The 14,738-nt window shown below is 32.5% G+C and overlaps 2 protein-coding genes across 3 annotated transcripts; both read left to right on the forward strand.

Annotated features, from left to right (window-relative positions):
* On the forward strand, nt 1-6,765 carry LOC113854359 (AMSH-like ubiquitin thioesterase 1). Of its 2 annotated transcripts, XM_027485309.1 has the most exons (14): nt 1-386; nt 877-941; nt 1,095-1,170; nt 1,249-1,428; nt 1,614-1,708; nt 1,916-2,021; nt 2,088-2,134; nt 2,409-2,739; nt 2,933-3,022; nt 3,445-3,507; nt 3,600-3,674; nt 4,435-4,497; nt 5,032-5,084; nt 6,169-6,765. In XM_027485309.1, exons 1-14 carry the CDS (start codon nt 273-275, stop codon nt 6,341-6,343), a joined length of 1,533 nt encoding a protein of 510 aa, XP_027341110.1. In that variant the 5' UTR covers nt 1-272; the 3' UTR covers nt 6,344-6,765. The 2 variants fall into 2 exon arrangements, with proteins under 2 accessions (XP_027341110.1, XP_027341111.1); XM_027485310.1 differs by lacking the exon at nt 1,249-1,428 and having other exon boundaries at nt 50-386; nt 6,169-6,599.
* Nucleotides 6,766-12,137: 5,372 nt separating this feature from the next.
* LOC113855801 lies at nt 12,138-12,925 on the forward strand. Its single transcript, XM_027487431.1, has one exon. It carries the CDS (start codon nt 12,170-12,172, stop codon nt 12,923-12,925), a length of 756 nt encoding a protein of 251 aa, XP_027343232.1. The 5' UTR covers nt 12,138-12,169.
* The last annotated feature ends 1,813 nt before the right edge of the window (nt 12,926-14,738 follow it).

The following is a 14,738-nucleotide window of genomic DNA, read 5'->3' on the forward strand; positions in this document are numbered from 1 at the left end:
GATGCAATGTAACAACTAACATGCTCTCTCATCAAACAAAAACGACGAAAAAGACAATAATTAAGAGGCGTTGCCAATTTTGCCCTCGCCAGAAACCGAAATGACATGGCATCCACTGATGATGATCTGATCTGTGTGCCGAAGCCGCCATTGACGACGAATCAGTCATCAGCGAATCTAAACTGAGAGTGGAGTGGTGGAGCTGGGTCAACAGTGAAACGCATAGAATCACCGTCACCATCACCATATTCGTTTTCTGAAAGAAGAAAAAGATGAGGTCTTCTTCGGAGACCATCAACATCGCTGCGATTACACAGAAACTTGATGTTGATAATCGAATTGCTCTCCGTTTCTACTTCAGGATCGCCGATAATATCCTCAAACAGGTCTTTTTCCTTTATCGCATATATAGAGGAAGAAAATGCGGCAAAGATAGGGCTGAGTGATATATTGCAATTTTCTCCTGTTAATATCTCATTTTGAGTAGTTGTGTGTGATATAGATAATCCAATCAACTGTTACATTAGAATTTGTGAGAATGTTAGGTTATATTGAGCAAACTTCACGTTAGTTGGAGAAATTGTAAATATTAATATTTATGCATTTTTTATTTGAAAATAAAAGCGTCAGATTGTATATTAGGCTCTCAAATGCGAGAGTGATAATCAAAATGGCTTTCTATGATGTTTGGATTTTCCTTTCAGTCTTGTCATATTTTCCTTGTGCTTTCATATTTTATTATCTGCTCCTGAATTTATTATCTTTGATACCTTTTTTAATCTGGAAACATTTATGTGAGTGTTTATTTTTTAAGGTTATTTTTTATACTTACTTTGCATGACCTCTCAGATCAGATTATTGGTTTTGATATTGCAGGCTGATATCTTTCGTGCAGAGAAAAATTTTGTTGATCTATATATCATGCTCCTAAGATTTTCTAGGTAATACAATATGGCCTTTATCCTTGTTTGACTGTCATAATAGGATGTACTGTCTTCGGTTGAACGATTTAAAATAGGTGGACTTTATTCTATTCTATTTCTTACTTTTGCCATCAAACTGAATTAGAGGTTTTTGCTCTTGGTTGGTTTCAGTTTGGTCTCTGAGACAATACCAGGTCACCGAGATTATAGAACTTCTCCACGAAACAAGAAAGAAGCTTTGAGAAAGGTCAGTTTTCATCTCTTCAAATGATAACTTGATGTTACGCATTCTTGGGTGAATCTGATTTTAAGGTTCTTGCTATAGAAATTGTTAAATTCTGTGAATGAGCTGGAGAAGTTGAAACCACTGGTACAACAGAAGATCAATGAGTTTAACAGCAGGCGAGCATTTCAACGCAATGGGTGGGAAAAATGTCATTCAAATAATTTGATGGACTTTTCTCCAGTGAAAAAGCAAACTTTTGTTAGTTATAATCAAATAAAGGTAAATTTTGCCAGACAATTTGCATCGGAGGTTGTAGCTCATCAGTGATAAATAGTCATTCCTTACAATTACATATGTGATCTGTTCTTTTGGTTGAATGCTTTTTGGTTATTTCTATTCTTCCCACCTCCACTTGAAAAGAAGTCTTGTATGTTGTATCCATATGCTGTTATATATGTAACCAGGCTGTTAGACCAACCACTGGAGGGTTTCTCTACCAAGGATCAAGGGGCCCGCAGTTTTCTTGTGGAAGGCCTGTGGAAGAGAATATGAGGAGACTGTAAGTATTTGAACATTTGAGCTTCTCCCTCATGAATGAATGGCCTCCTTATGGTGATCAGTACTGCATAAATTATTGTACTTACTTTCTCCGCAGGCATGAAGTTATGTGAAGGTTTTGTTAATGAGACCTCTGCATATGAAAGTACATTGTGCTAGATGGACTTTTTTGTTTGATAACCCTTGCGATTATGCTTGCTTTCTGTAGATCTCTAACTCTCCCACGCCCAAAGGAGGAAACTCTCTCCAGACATTCTATTTTAGGTCCCAATGGGCTCAAAGGGCAGTGGCAACCGCCTTCAAGTGTTAAAGGGGTATGATAGTATTTAACTGTTTCAATTATGTTTCAAGATCATTCTAAATGTTTTCTCTGTATGTAGGTCAGCTATCCAACCATCGCAGATTTGTCTCCAGTTGAAATTCCAAGGTTATGGCCTATTTTATGTTGTAGTTCTTTTTTCTGTTGTTGGTCCTCCGGTTATTTTAAGAAAAGTGATGTTCATCTCACCCCAGCCTTTCTAAATAATGGCTCTTTACTTAGAGAATTTATTTTAGAAAAGAGGTTTATTTGATTTATAGTTATTATTTTATATTTGAGACTTGTCTGATTGCTATCCTTGATGCACCTTAAGCTGCTTTATCTATTTACTTTTATATATTAACTACATCCATCCTGTTGGGCTTTCTATCTGAATAAACAGTGTTCAACAGCCCTTGGAAGATGGATCTCTGAATAAAAAAGATAATAGCATTTCAGAACATGGATCAGATTTAGAATCAATTCTTACCCAGAGTGAGGAGGACTGCCAGGCCCAGCATGCTGATGAAGCTCCTTCTCTTATCTCTTTTGAAACAACAGAAATTCCTTCTCAAATAGAGGTTATCAGACAGCCTTCACCTCCACCTGTACTTGCTGAAGTACAAGATTTGGTTCCTGCAGTGTCACCTCATGTTAATGAGGATGGATGTAAGACAGAGATACCAGCATCGGATAGTTTTATTCGTTCTGAGTCTCCTCTGCAACTACACATTGTGAGAGTTATTAACATTCTTTGATGCTTTCTTCATTTAGGTTCATTTCTTTGGGGGGGAGGGGGGGAATTGTTCAGTTCATTTTTAGTATTTGGTTTCTTAGCATACATGCTTAACCATTTCCAAAATCTAAACTGTTGACAAAAAGTGTGGAAGTATTCCCTCTTTTCCTGATAATTGTTTCTATTTGCAGTCAACTGCTATGATGGAGAGTTTTATGAAGCTTGCCAAGTCAAATACTGACAAAAATTTGGAGACTTGTGGGATCCTTGCAGGTTTACTTGTAAGTGATGTTCACATTTTTTTGGCCTTTAGGGAAAAAGCAAGGATATATCCAAGATTAGCTTGGGACCCTAAGAATAATTTATGCATCAACTATAAATTTTTCTTGTAATTTTACTTCTTGTATTAAAAAATTAGGCATTTACTATCACAGAAACAAAGTTAACTCATTGCTGGATTCCTGGCAACCAAAATGAAATTTAAACGTCATAATTTCATGCCACGGTTGTAGCAACATTATTTTGTAGACTGTCTTTTAGTCGTGTGTTTGTGCATGAACTTGCTATATGCAAGGTATTTTTATATACTAGGTTGCAAATTTTTCACCAATGTGGTTGGTTTTATCCTTGGATCTATCTCTCATAGCTGGTACTTCAATCATGAGAAGTTGATTGTTATTTTGCTAATACAACTGATCTGCAGAAAAACAGAAAGTTTTATATTACAGCTCTAATAATCCCAAAGCAGGAGTCAACATCAAGTTCGGTAAGAACTATTCATCATAAACCTTTTGAGTAATATTGTTTTTGATTGGTTATTTATTCTAAAATGTTACATTTATTGTACTTCTTGAGCAGTGTCAAGCTACAAATGAAGAGGAAATATTTGAAGTACAGGATAAGCAATCTCTTTTCCCTCTTGGGTGGATCCATGTGAGTTTTCATTTTTCTGCATGTGGGCGCTGGCTATAATCTGTTCTAGGCCCTTTGATGCTATTTGTTTCAATATATTATCCATTATACCATATTTGTAGGTCATATCCATCATTCTTCATTTGTCACATCTCACTGAAGCCTTTACTACATTTTTAAGATTTCAAACAAAGTTCACATTTAAGAGGCACTGAAACTAATAACTATAATGATACTTGATCTATGGCACCCTCCCCCTATTACTTTCTTATGTTCACTATTTCTTTATGTAACCTCTGTTTCACAATATTATCTTCTAGGGTTTTATTTTTACTCCTCTGCCAATGTTAGTTTTATAATTCTGTTGCTCTTTACAAATAGTTGGCTATAATATAGGTGCGCACTGCTTGAGAATGTTTCAAGATTAGTGTATAAGCTCTTATTTCTATACAACAGAAAGGTAAGGAAAATGAGATTTGAAAAGAAAGCAGTCTTCTAAATTCTCAGGCAAAAAACAATTGGGGTTTTGATTTTATTTCTTTCTATTTCATAACTTCCAAAGAAATATATAATTACATTTAGAATGTTACTTTTGTTGTGTTATTTACTCAATAGGTCACTTGGGTGAAATTACATGTGTGCTCTAATCTTAAAGTGTGAAAAGAGAGTGTTGTTAACATTCCTCAGTTTCATTTGTATTGCATTCAATTTTATTTTTTTTTCACTTTGCTAGTCTTATCATGTTGCAACACTGACATATATAATAATTCTACATTGCCAGACACATCCTACACAATCTTGTTTCATGTCATCAATTGATCTACACACCCATTACTCATATCAGGTGAGTTCAAGAGAGGCTTCTAAAATTTTAGTTGAGACAATTATTCATGGGTGCTGTTTGCCTTAGTCTTTGAGATATATCTGTGCTATTTGCGATGAGGGGTAGGAGAAAGGTGAAGATCTGCTGCTGGAAATATTTTATATGTTACTCAGATTAAACTTCTTGGCTCTTGCACACTTTTATGAACTGAAGACTTGCAACTAGTCATCCTAGATTCAGTTTTGATCTTTATTTATCAAACATATAGCTGAGAGTATAATTTCATATTCAATGTATGATATACAATACATCTGAAAAATCCATTTCTAGTGTGCCTTGCTTTGCAATCTTGCTAAAATTTGGTGATTTTGCTAACAACTAATATTTCTATTAAAGATGGAACTATGTATAATACCCTAGAGACTCTTTCTCTCTCACTCGCAGGCGCACGTGCACACATGTTATCATTTACTAATCAAACCAATTACATTTTATCGTTCTGGTAGTTTCTTTATATTTTTTCTTTGTATCTTAAGCCAATGCTTGTCTCTGTAGATTATGCTGCCAGAAGCTGTTGCAATAGTTATGGCACCAACAGACAGTTCAAGGTAACATCTTGTCTCAAAATGTGTCTTGACATGGGAAATCAAGGCATATCCATTACATAATTAAGCTGTTCGTGAGATTAAATTTGATATAATCATCAAGCACGAGACTGCTTTAGACAAGTAAAGGCTAATTGTACTAGGAATTAGATATTCATGATAACTCCTTGACTTGGCTTCAAATCCTAGGATTCTGATAGGGTGCCAAATATGGCAAATACTATAAGGAAGGGTGATGGGCTTGTGTTTGGTTAAGGGACGATTTTACAAAAGCCCAATGTGTGGAGAGTCTATACTAGGAGACAGAAAATGGGGGCCAAGAAATAATGATTAGTTAGTTAGAAAGGAGGTGACATGGAAGGAATCCAAAAAATAGGAGAATTCTGGTATATAGGGACAGAAGGGAGTGGGAGTGAGGTAGGCAAGAATATTGTGGGTTTTGCTAAGGAGAGTTTACTCTTTGAAGGAGTCCATTATTGACTCTGGAAAATTTGCCTTAGCATTGTAGAGCTTGAGCCCTTTTATTCAGTTTTACTGCATAATCTGATTAATACACCACATATATAATTTGTTTTCTATCAGATTCCTTATTGGTAGGTGTAGTCTCATTTATGTTTGTAGAATTCTAATTCTATGTTAATTCTACAAGCTTTTCAATATATTCTTTGTTCAGAAATAAATCCTTTATAATAACTTAAAAATACATAAAAAGATAAACAAAAAGCATTTCTATAAAGAGAAAGCTTAGGTGTAATTCTTCTAGTGCTGCTTTGCCATCAAAATTAAGATTTCACTTTAGTAAAAGGTTCACATTTAAGGTTGTTGCAGTTTACTAAGACAAAACTCCAATTTTAATTAAAAAATAGTACCAACAGCACCAAAAAACTGTACTTAAATGTTCTCCTTAGTATAAATGCTTCCCTCTTGATTGTGCTTCTGCATCAACTTGTTAGTTGTTAACTTTTCTTGCCCCATTCAAAGGAAATTAGCTGGAATATTTTCAGATTTACATACAAAGATGGTACTGAATTTGGGTGCTGAAAGATTGTCCTATTTTGAAATGACTTTAATCTATTTACTTGTACAGAACCCATGGCATTTTTCGGTTGACTACTCCTGGTGGCATGTCGGTCATTAGACAATGCCCGCAACGTGGCTTTCATCCACACAATCAGCCTCCGGATGGTGGTCCCATTTACGATACATGTACAGATGTTTACATGAACCCAGATTTAAAATTTGACGTCATTGATCTTCGATAATAAAAGTTTGATGTTTCTCGATTGATAAACTAAAAATCTAGTGATCGAAATGTTCATATTACCACACTTTTTCAGATTTATAGGTTTTACCATTAAACCAGACATGGACATCATAATGCATGTTATGTCTGGTTGTGTTTGTAAAAAGATTGCAACTATTCAGCAATGGCCTAACCGCATGGCCATTATTCTGTTCTGTATTGCATTAGGGAGATTAGGTCAAATCCTAAACTTTCTGTGCAGATATTTATGACTGTTACCTTTTTCATCCAATATTATTTTGGTATCAATTTGTAAGTAGCTAGTAGCCCCAATATATGGGTGAGTCAATATAGAGCTCCAGCTTTCTAGTGTTGCGGATGCCTCTCTATTAAATTACACTCTTCTTCAGAGAGATTTCTGATTATTATATTATACGCTTTAATCTATCCCGTTGTAAATGAGTCGTTTTAAAAGTCGTCTTTTCTGTGCGGTTCTCTGCACCATTAGTGACTAATTTTTAACTCTTATTATCGATTAGTTTTAAACTACACTAGAGTTCAAAACCTCATCTACAGTCCCAAATTCAATGCAAGGTGTTAAAATCAACTGCTTACAACACTGAAAGTAGCATAAAGAAGAAAAATGATATAAAACAGGACTGTTCATTACTGTTAAAGAGAGTTGTTTTTATTGAAGTGATATAAAGTATTAATACGAGTCCTTTCTTTTTAGACAATTAATTAATACAAGTTCCTTTTTCAACGGAGGAGACTATTAAAATGCTAGAATAGTAAAAAAGGTACTTGATTCGATATATGCCACATAATTATTAAATAATGATAAATTTTATGCTAAAAAAATTTAAAATTCATGTGAACTAAATTAATAACTTTTTTTGAAGAATTATAATATTTTATGTATTTTATTTAAATATTTTTATACATTTTTATTAATTTATATAAATTAATAATATGCTACATCTCTTATATTTTTATAAATTAGTAATGTTAGAGTAAGAATTTGATTTAAATAACTAAAGAATAAAAGGATTAAATATGAATAATTAAAATTAAAAAATGAAGTTACTTATAAAGTTAAATATATGATCAAAAGTATAATTAAATTATAATTATCCTTATAATAATACTAGTAAAAAAAAAGGCATTGAAAATGTAGAAGTCGATTTTGGGAGCCTTAAATGGCATTTCAGCTGCTTACCTAACCCTTACATCCTTTTATTCATCTTAGTATTCACTCGTTTGCTCGTACTCACGCACGAAGTATTAATAATGTTTAAATTCTGTAAAATTTGTAAACTTAATTTATTTTATAAATATTTTTATTTGCATAATTAAATTAATAAAATTTATTAATATCAAGTATCATTTAATCTTACTCATATATATCGAAATATTCTCATTGTTTTTCATTTAATCTTACTCTTATTCTTATATCTTCTTTAATTATTACTTAGATTATCCAACAGTCAATGCCCCAAGTCAAATATATGTCTCACTTTAAAAAAAATGTGGGCATTTATGCAGTTCGGAGGCTACTGTGCATTTGCAGGTAATAGTTGCTTTGTATAAATATTTAAAATATACGACCAAAAATATTTAAAATAGAAAAGAAATAGGTAATATTTTTGATTAAAAATAAAAATATTTTTTAAAAATGAAATAACTTTTCAATGTCCTAAATTTTAATTTGTGAACACGTGTCTTTACAAAATATTTGCATTCCAGATGACCCCAAGATATAATTTTTTTTCTTTATTGGTAACAAATAAAGAATAGTAAAGCAGGAGTTATCGCTTCGCATTACAAATGAGCATTTACTAATTTTAATTTTTTGAACTGAATTTAAGTATTTAATAATAAATTAATAATTTTTATTAAAAATTATTATATTTGTACATTTTTAATATAAAAAATAAAATTTTTAAATATTATTTTTAAATATAATAAAAACCCAATTTCTTAAGCGACACCAAGTCTTAAATAATCAGAATTCTTAAAAGAAAAAAAGACAGTGCCTTATGTTGGACTATTTGACAATCCATGTATCATATTTGAAGAATTCCTTCTCTAAAAATAAATAGCATAATAAAATGTGTGGATAACGATATTTGATAATTGCAATAACTTTCAGTGACGGAAGCAACATTATTGGTCACTTCAATGGAAGTAGGTGAAGCTACTCTCAAATTAAGAACAAGCGTGAAATGTGTCAACTTGGATAATTTGAAAAGACTACCCTAAATTTTCACTAAAACATTAATGCAACATATGTTATAAATTATTCAAAATTGCTTGCTTAGGTGTTTCCATTGGATCGTTTGTGATGTAGAAAATTTTATATCAGTCTGTAAACAACGGTAGCTACATTGGTTGCTGATGTACTTAAGACATTAAAATTAAGTTTGGTTCAATGGTATTAGCATGCAACAACAATAATAATATAATAGCAAAGCTGCTAGGCTTATCCAAATTAATGACAAAATAAAGCAAGTTGAAGTAATTTGATGCTCGAAGAAAAATAGGCCTTTGAATCTCGTTGTCGTGTATATTCAATTTCACTTGCAAAAATTTGAGTTTGGGGGATTTTAATTTTCCATCATTTATTAATATATATAAGAATTGAAGGGTGAGGTGTACGTTTGATATTTTAGCAATTTTATTACTATACTTTTTTTTTTTTTATCAAATTATTACAATATAACTACATTTGATACATTTTTTTTAACGTAACTTAGTTGAAAAAGTTGACAATTTATATTATTTATTTTAATAAAAAAATCCATACTATATTAAAAGAGAAGGATCAAAGATATAAATTATATCAATAATTATATTGTTTAACAATACTAATAATTATAATTTTATAATTAAATTTTGATATAAATAATCAAAGTATCTTTATAATTTACTAGTTTAACTGACAAAAGTCACATGTTATGTAAAATAATTAAATGATATAATTATTTGTATAACTTATATCAGTTCTTCAAATTAAAAACATTTTCTACAATTCACTAAAAATATTTAATGAGAAATATTTTTAAGATACACAAAAAATATTTATATTTTTCTCATATTTAAGCAAGACTCTTAATCAAATTAGTTGAATGCACGGATATTACATCTAATTTAAAAGAAATTGTCATCAAATTGAGGTACACCCTCCCTCAAGAGTTGCTTTCGATCATGGAAAATCTATTTGTACACATGAACGAGGCATCTTTTAAGGGCAATTGGATCACTCGATGCGAGTGATTTATTTGCTGTAGTCATGACATATTTCTTTCTCTTTGGGTCCCAAATAGCAATCACAACCAAGCCCCTAAATCATTTATCAACAAAATGAAGATTGGTCTCACTCAAAGTGCATGGCATTTCTTGAGCAGATTATGATTTTGGTTACATCTTTTCTTGTACCAAACAATTTTCTCTTGAAATGCCAATTCTGGGTGATAGATGCTTTGTGGGGCCCGTCAAACAGTAGGTAAGTGGGTTCCCATGCTGTGTCAAGTATTGAGCATTGGAAATAAGGACTATTTTGTCATCAAGGTTCTGGGTTTACTCATTCTTCCACGTTGAAACATTACTCACATGGCAAGTTGTCAAAAATGTCTTGGTGAAAACTAGGAACCGTAGTTATCTGTGGGGTCCACCCTCAAATGTCACCCCATGCTTGAGTTTCCTCATATTCATGCCACCAATCTATAGATCTCTTCTTCCCATCCTTTTGATTTCTTATCTTTCTCTATCTACCCGATACTTAAACCTCAATTTGCCCTTACAATATTACAATTTACAAGTAAGGCTTCAACCATGACGAGTCACAACACACCGGTTTCATCCTTGTAATCTTCAAGTTAAACAACTATATATAAAGTCAGCCATCCATTAATTAGACCAAGTTATTGCAGTGGTTGGACATATAACATTATTTTCTATTCAAGATGAATATGATTACCATGAGTGACACAAATTTTTCTCTAAATTTATAAAATATTAGTGAATGTTATTCATTTGAAGACGAAGTTAGATGTTAATCCAAGAGTTTATTCTTTTACTTCTAAAAAATAGGATGTAATTCTTAGAGAAATAAATAAATATTGTGTTTACAATAAGGTTGAATATATGTTTGATTATACGTAAACTTGCATCTACCTTCAACACTATGAAGCGCTGTGTTGACTGAAATGTGCGTCCTATATTTTACACGGCACAACCAAGTCTTTGAATTGTGGTCCTTAACACGGTATTGAAATAAAGTCGACAGCTTCGGTTTATAGGAGAGTTGGTCCTCGCTAACTTCATCAACTTGTTCAAGTTTTGTAAACAAAATTTAAATACTTAATGAAGTCAGAGTAGTGGTTTTAGCTAACCCTCGAGTCCTTCATTATGTTAAATTTAATGGGCAAGTAAAATGTTCTTTCCTTTCACCAGCTTCAGTTTTTAATAACGAAAATATATAATATCTAACTTTCGAAGATATTGAAGTAATGGAACTTTATTAAAAATTTCTGTCTGCAGGAACTCTAATTTGACTATGCTTAAATAATTCATGCAGATATTTCTTCGGGTAACATAATGATATACTTATTGAATCTAGTGATGACAAGTTAGTGATAATAACTAATATTGCGATCAGTAAGTTGTTTGTCATCGTTACCAATACCTAAAAGATTCAACTTTATTCTGCCCTCTTACATTACAAGCTTAGATTTTTTAGAATAAAATTTTAACAAAGTCAGAAATTAAAGTGACTAGCCCCTATAATTTTTTAGACTAAAGGAAAATTTTATTCGTACTTAAAAATTAATCGGTGAAGTTTCTTATATTTTTAAGAAAGAAAAAGTTATGAAAACATATTTTGATCTACTCACGGGGCGATTAACCCAAAAAGATTGCAGTATGGTCCATCCACGGGTTATATGATTATTCAATTATGTATTAATTCTGTTATAGATGTCCTTAAGAAATCATCCTCAGATATAAGAAATAAAAGATGAATGATCATTAATTGTACTACACCCGGAGCTAACCTAATTTATATGTATTTATTTGACAGTGCTTCACCATCTAAACAATTTCTTAATAATAAAATGTGATTGTTTATATTTTATGTTAGAGATGAGACAATGTTCCTCCACCTTGAAAATACATATAAGTAAATACCAACGGTGGAAAAGAATAAAGGGCTTCGTCAATGGTTGGGATGAGAACATCCAAAGTCTAAATCTTGGAGAACAAGTCTTGGTGGCTGGTTGTTTTAAAGACCAAGAATCCAAACATTATTCCTTCAATTCAGAAGATTTAGATCATGGTTGCAGTCATGTAGCTGTAATCAAGCAACACTTTCAGCCACTGACTCTGCAGTTCACATCCTTTTTTGCAAATTCCAAATTGTCACAGATAACATTATCTCTTTTTTAAGTCACATTCTTTGTCTTCCTCTTTTGTTTCTATTCTCCACCTATAATATACAAAATATCCCTTGTGCCTCCTTTTCAAGGAAAAACATTAAAACTCCTTAGATCTTCCAATCTTCACATAACACCCCTTGAAAGTAAAATGGTAATACAGTATCATATAATCTTCTTTTTGTACTCTCTATCTTGATTGATGCCTTCTATTTCCATGTCTTTTTGACTTGTAAAACAAAAAGCAACTTCATTTTTTAAATCCATAAAGCTCTCTTCCCTTGTTTTGCTTTTCAAGTTTGAATTTTTTATCCTTACATCACAGACCTTGAAATTGAAATCCACCTCGGTTTTTGTTTTTGTTGTTTCCCTTTTCAATTTTCCTAACCTTGGAGGGAACCTGTGGTTATGTCATGTGTTCTGAAACAGTTCCTACACGTTTTTCTTTTTCCAACGATCTCTCTGAGCTACAGGTTTTACCAATGAAACAAGATGTTGCTCGCAAGGACACATTGCTTCTGGACTCAAATCATGAGTTTGAGTTCAGCACTAGCAGAAGCCTCGAGTTTGAATCATCTTCAGCTGATGAGCTTTTCTCTAATGGGGTGATACTTCCTATCCAGATACAACAAAAGAGAAACACAAACACTACAAGGAAACACACACGTTATGGAGAACCTTCTTACACAAGACTTCCTCCACTTCCATGTCCTTCTAGTGTTGACAAAATGAAGAAAGAGAGAATCAGAGAAGTTGCAAATGTGAATAGTGGTTCTTATGAGCAGAAGACTCAATTCAGCTCTTTCTGGGGGTTCAGTAGAAGCAAGAGTCTCAACTGTGATATAAAGAAAAGCTTGATGTGTTCTTCACCTCCTTTATCACGGAGCAACTCAACTGGTTCAGTGCCAACTCCAAAGAGAATGAGTTCAAATAAGCATCCATCAGCAGCCAAGCCATTATCATCATCATCATCTTCATGCTCTTCCTTGAATTTTTATCCTGTTCAAAAGTCTCCTTCGGGTAAGTGTTATGGAGGATCTTATGCCAATGGTGTTAGAATTAGTCCTGTTTTAAACCTACCAACTCCTTGCATTTCTAAAGGAAGTGTTAATCTCTTTGGGTTGGGTTCATTTTTACGTGTTGGGAAGGCCAAGAAAAGCAAGAAGTGATTAATTCATATTAGCTCATGTCATGGATTAATGCTGATTAATCTTGGCTTAATAAAATCATCATTATTGTTTATTCTGATAAAACTTGGAAGAGACAAAGTAATAGAGGTTGGTTATGTTATGCCAAGATAATGATTAGGAGGGATAAAAAAAAATTGTGATGGTCATGCAGATGTGAAGGGTACAAACTTGGGAGACAGAACAACGGGAATCCGTCTATCTTTAATGCTCTGTCCCATCTTGTTTTCTTTGATGATTCCTCTTAAAAATGGAAGCTTTGTGGCCTGTGCTTGTTCATATTAGCACTTGTCTATTTATGAGAAATGCTCCTTCTGTTCAACAAACATTTTGTCTTTAATTGCAAAAAAAAAAAAAAAAAAAAAGACAAATTGAGGTGGCAGTTTTATGGACAAACAAATTCTCGATGAATCTTTCACTTATGGAAACTTTGTTGTCTGAGTTAACTTTGTTAGCTACTAACTCACATGATCATGGACCATCATTTGGTTTATCTCATGGTATGGCTTAGACTTGATGCATTTAACTTGGAAATATGTCGAATCCTCCAAATTAAGTGTTAGTTTATTGGACAACCAGCATAAATGGCGTAAATGGTGAAATTCAATTGTACATGATTGAGGATATCGCCAATCATGTGCTGCCCAAACACCTAACGACTAGAATTGGATTCCAATCTCTATCACTCCACCATTGTTTTCAGCAACTTTAATTTTGAATTATAATTGTTTCACATCAGCCTTGGAGTAAATTAAGTAGTGAGCAAGTTTTCCTTGGAGTAAATTGTGTAATTTTAAAGTTGATAATGACATTTCAGAAGTCCAAAAATTCACTATAGACGATAAAAATCATAAAGGGGTCATCTTATCTTATAACTTTACATCCATATAACTTACCTTTTAGAAACTACTGACAAATTTAATCTAATAAAAAGAAAAGAAAAGGAAGGTTTCGGTTGAATTGAATGGTTTTGAAATTTGTCAACCTGATATCCAACCTAATCCGGATTTGAGGTATTTGAATTTCTACTTAATGAAACCGATAAGCCCGAACCAAACCCATTTTTGTGCACATCCCAATTAATTAGCGCTGTTGAGCACTATTATTAATTGGTCTAATTGTAAAAAATATAATAAAACAAAGTCCTACTGCTAACAAGATCATGTTAGGGACATATAAATTAAAATAATAAATTCAATGAAAATTAATTTTCTGATCACACATTTATGTGTTCAATTTGGATCCGATCGTGGTAGAATGAAGAGAATCGGAATCTGTTTAATTAAGTATGCAAAGTTTTTTGGGACCAAAAAATGCGTTGTCTTATACTTATGACTGGTGGGGTGTGTGGCTTTATAGTGGGCTTCTTCATCCTTCCTGGGTTTTGTGGCCATTGAATCATTGATGCGTATTTAGGATTTTATGGGATAACAATAATAATAAAACAATTTGCAAATGGGCATACGACATTGAAAGGACATAACTACAATTTAATTGGATGGTGTTGTCTGTCTTATCTTCACATGCATTAATGCGGTGATTGTCACCAATACTTTCTCTTTGGCTTAACATTATAGTAATTATTTTTATCTTTATTTGTTGTTGGCCATGTTCACCAGTTATTATGTTTATAAATCTAAACTCTACAACCTTTACTTGAATATGTTGCACAGTCTCTTTCCTAAGTTCCTATTAATCTTGTTTAACACTTCTGATTCAATGGAGAAGATGAATTGCCTAATATCTTATTAAGTTGTGGTATCCATATTACAGTGCCTAATATCCCAAACAATTT

This window comes from Abrus precatorius, unplaced genomic scaffold, assembly GCF_003935025.1.
Source record: "Abrus precatorius isolate BTA unplaced genomic scaffold, Abrus_2018 Scaffold11, whole genome shotgun sequence".
Taxonomy (NCBI): domain Eukaryota; kingdom Viridiplantae; phylum Streptophyta; class Magnoliopsida; order Fabales; family Fabaceae; genus Abrus; species Abrus precatorius.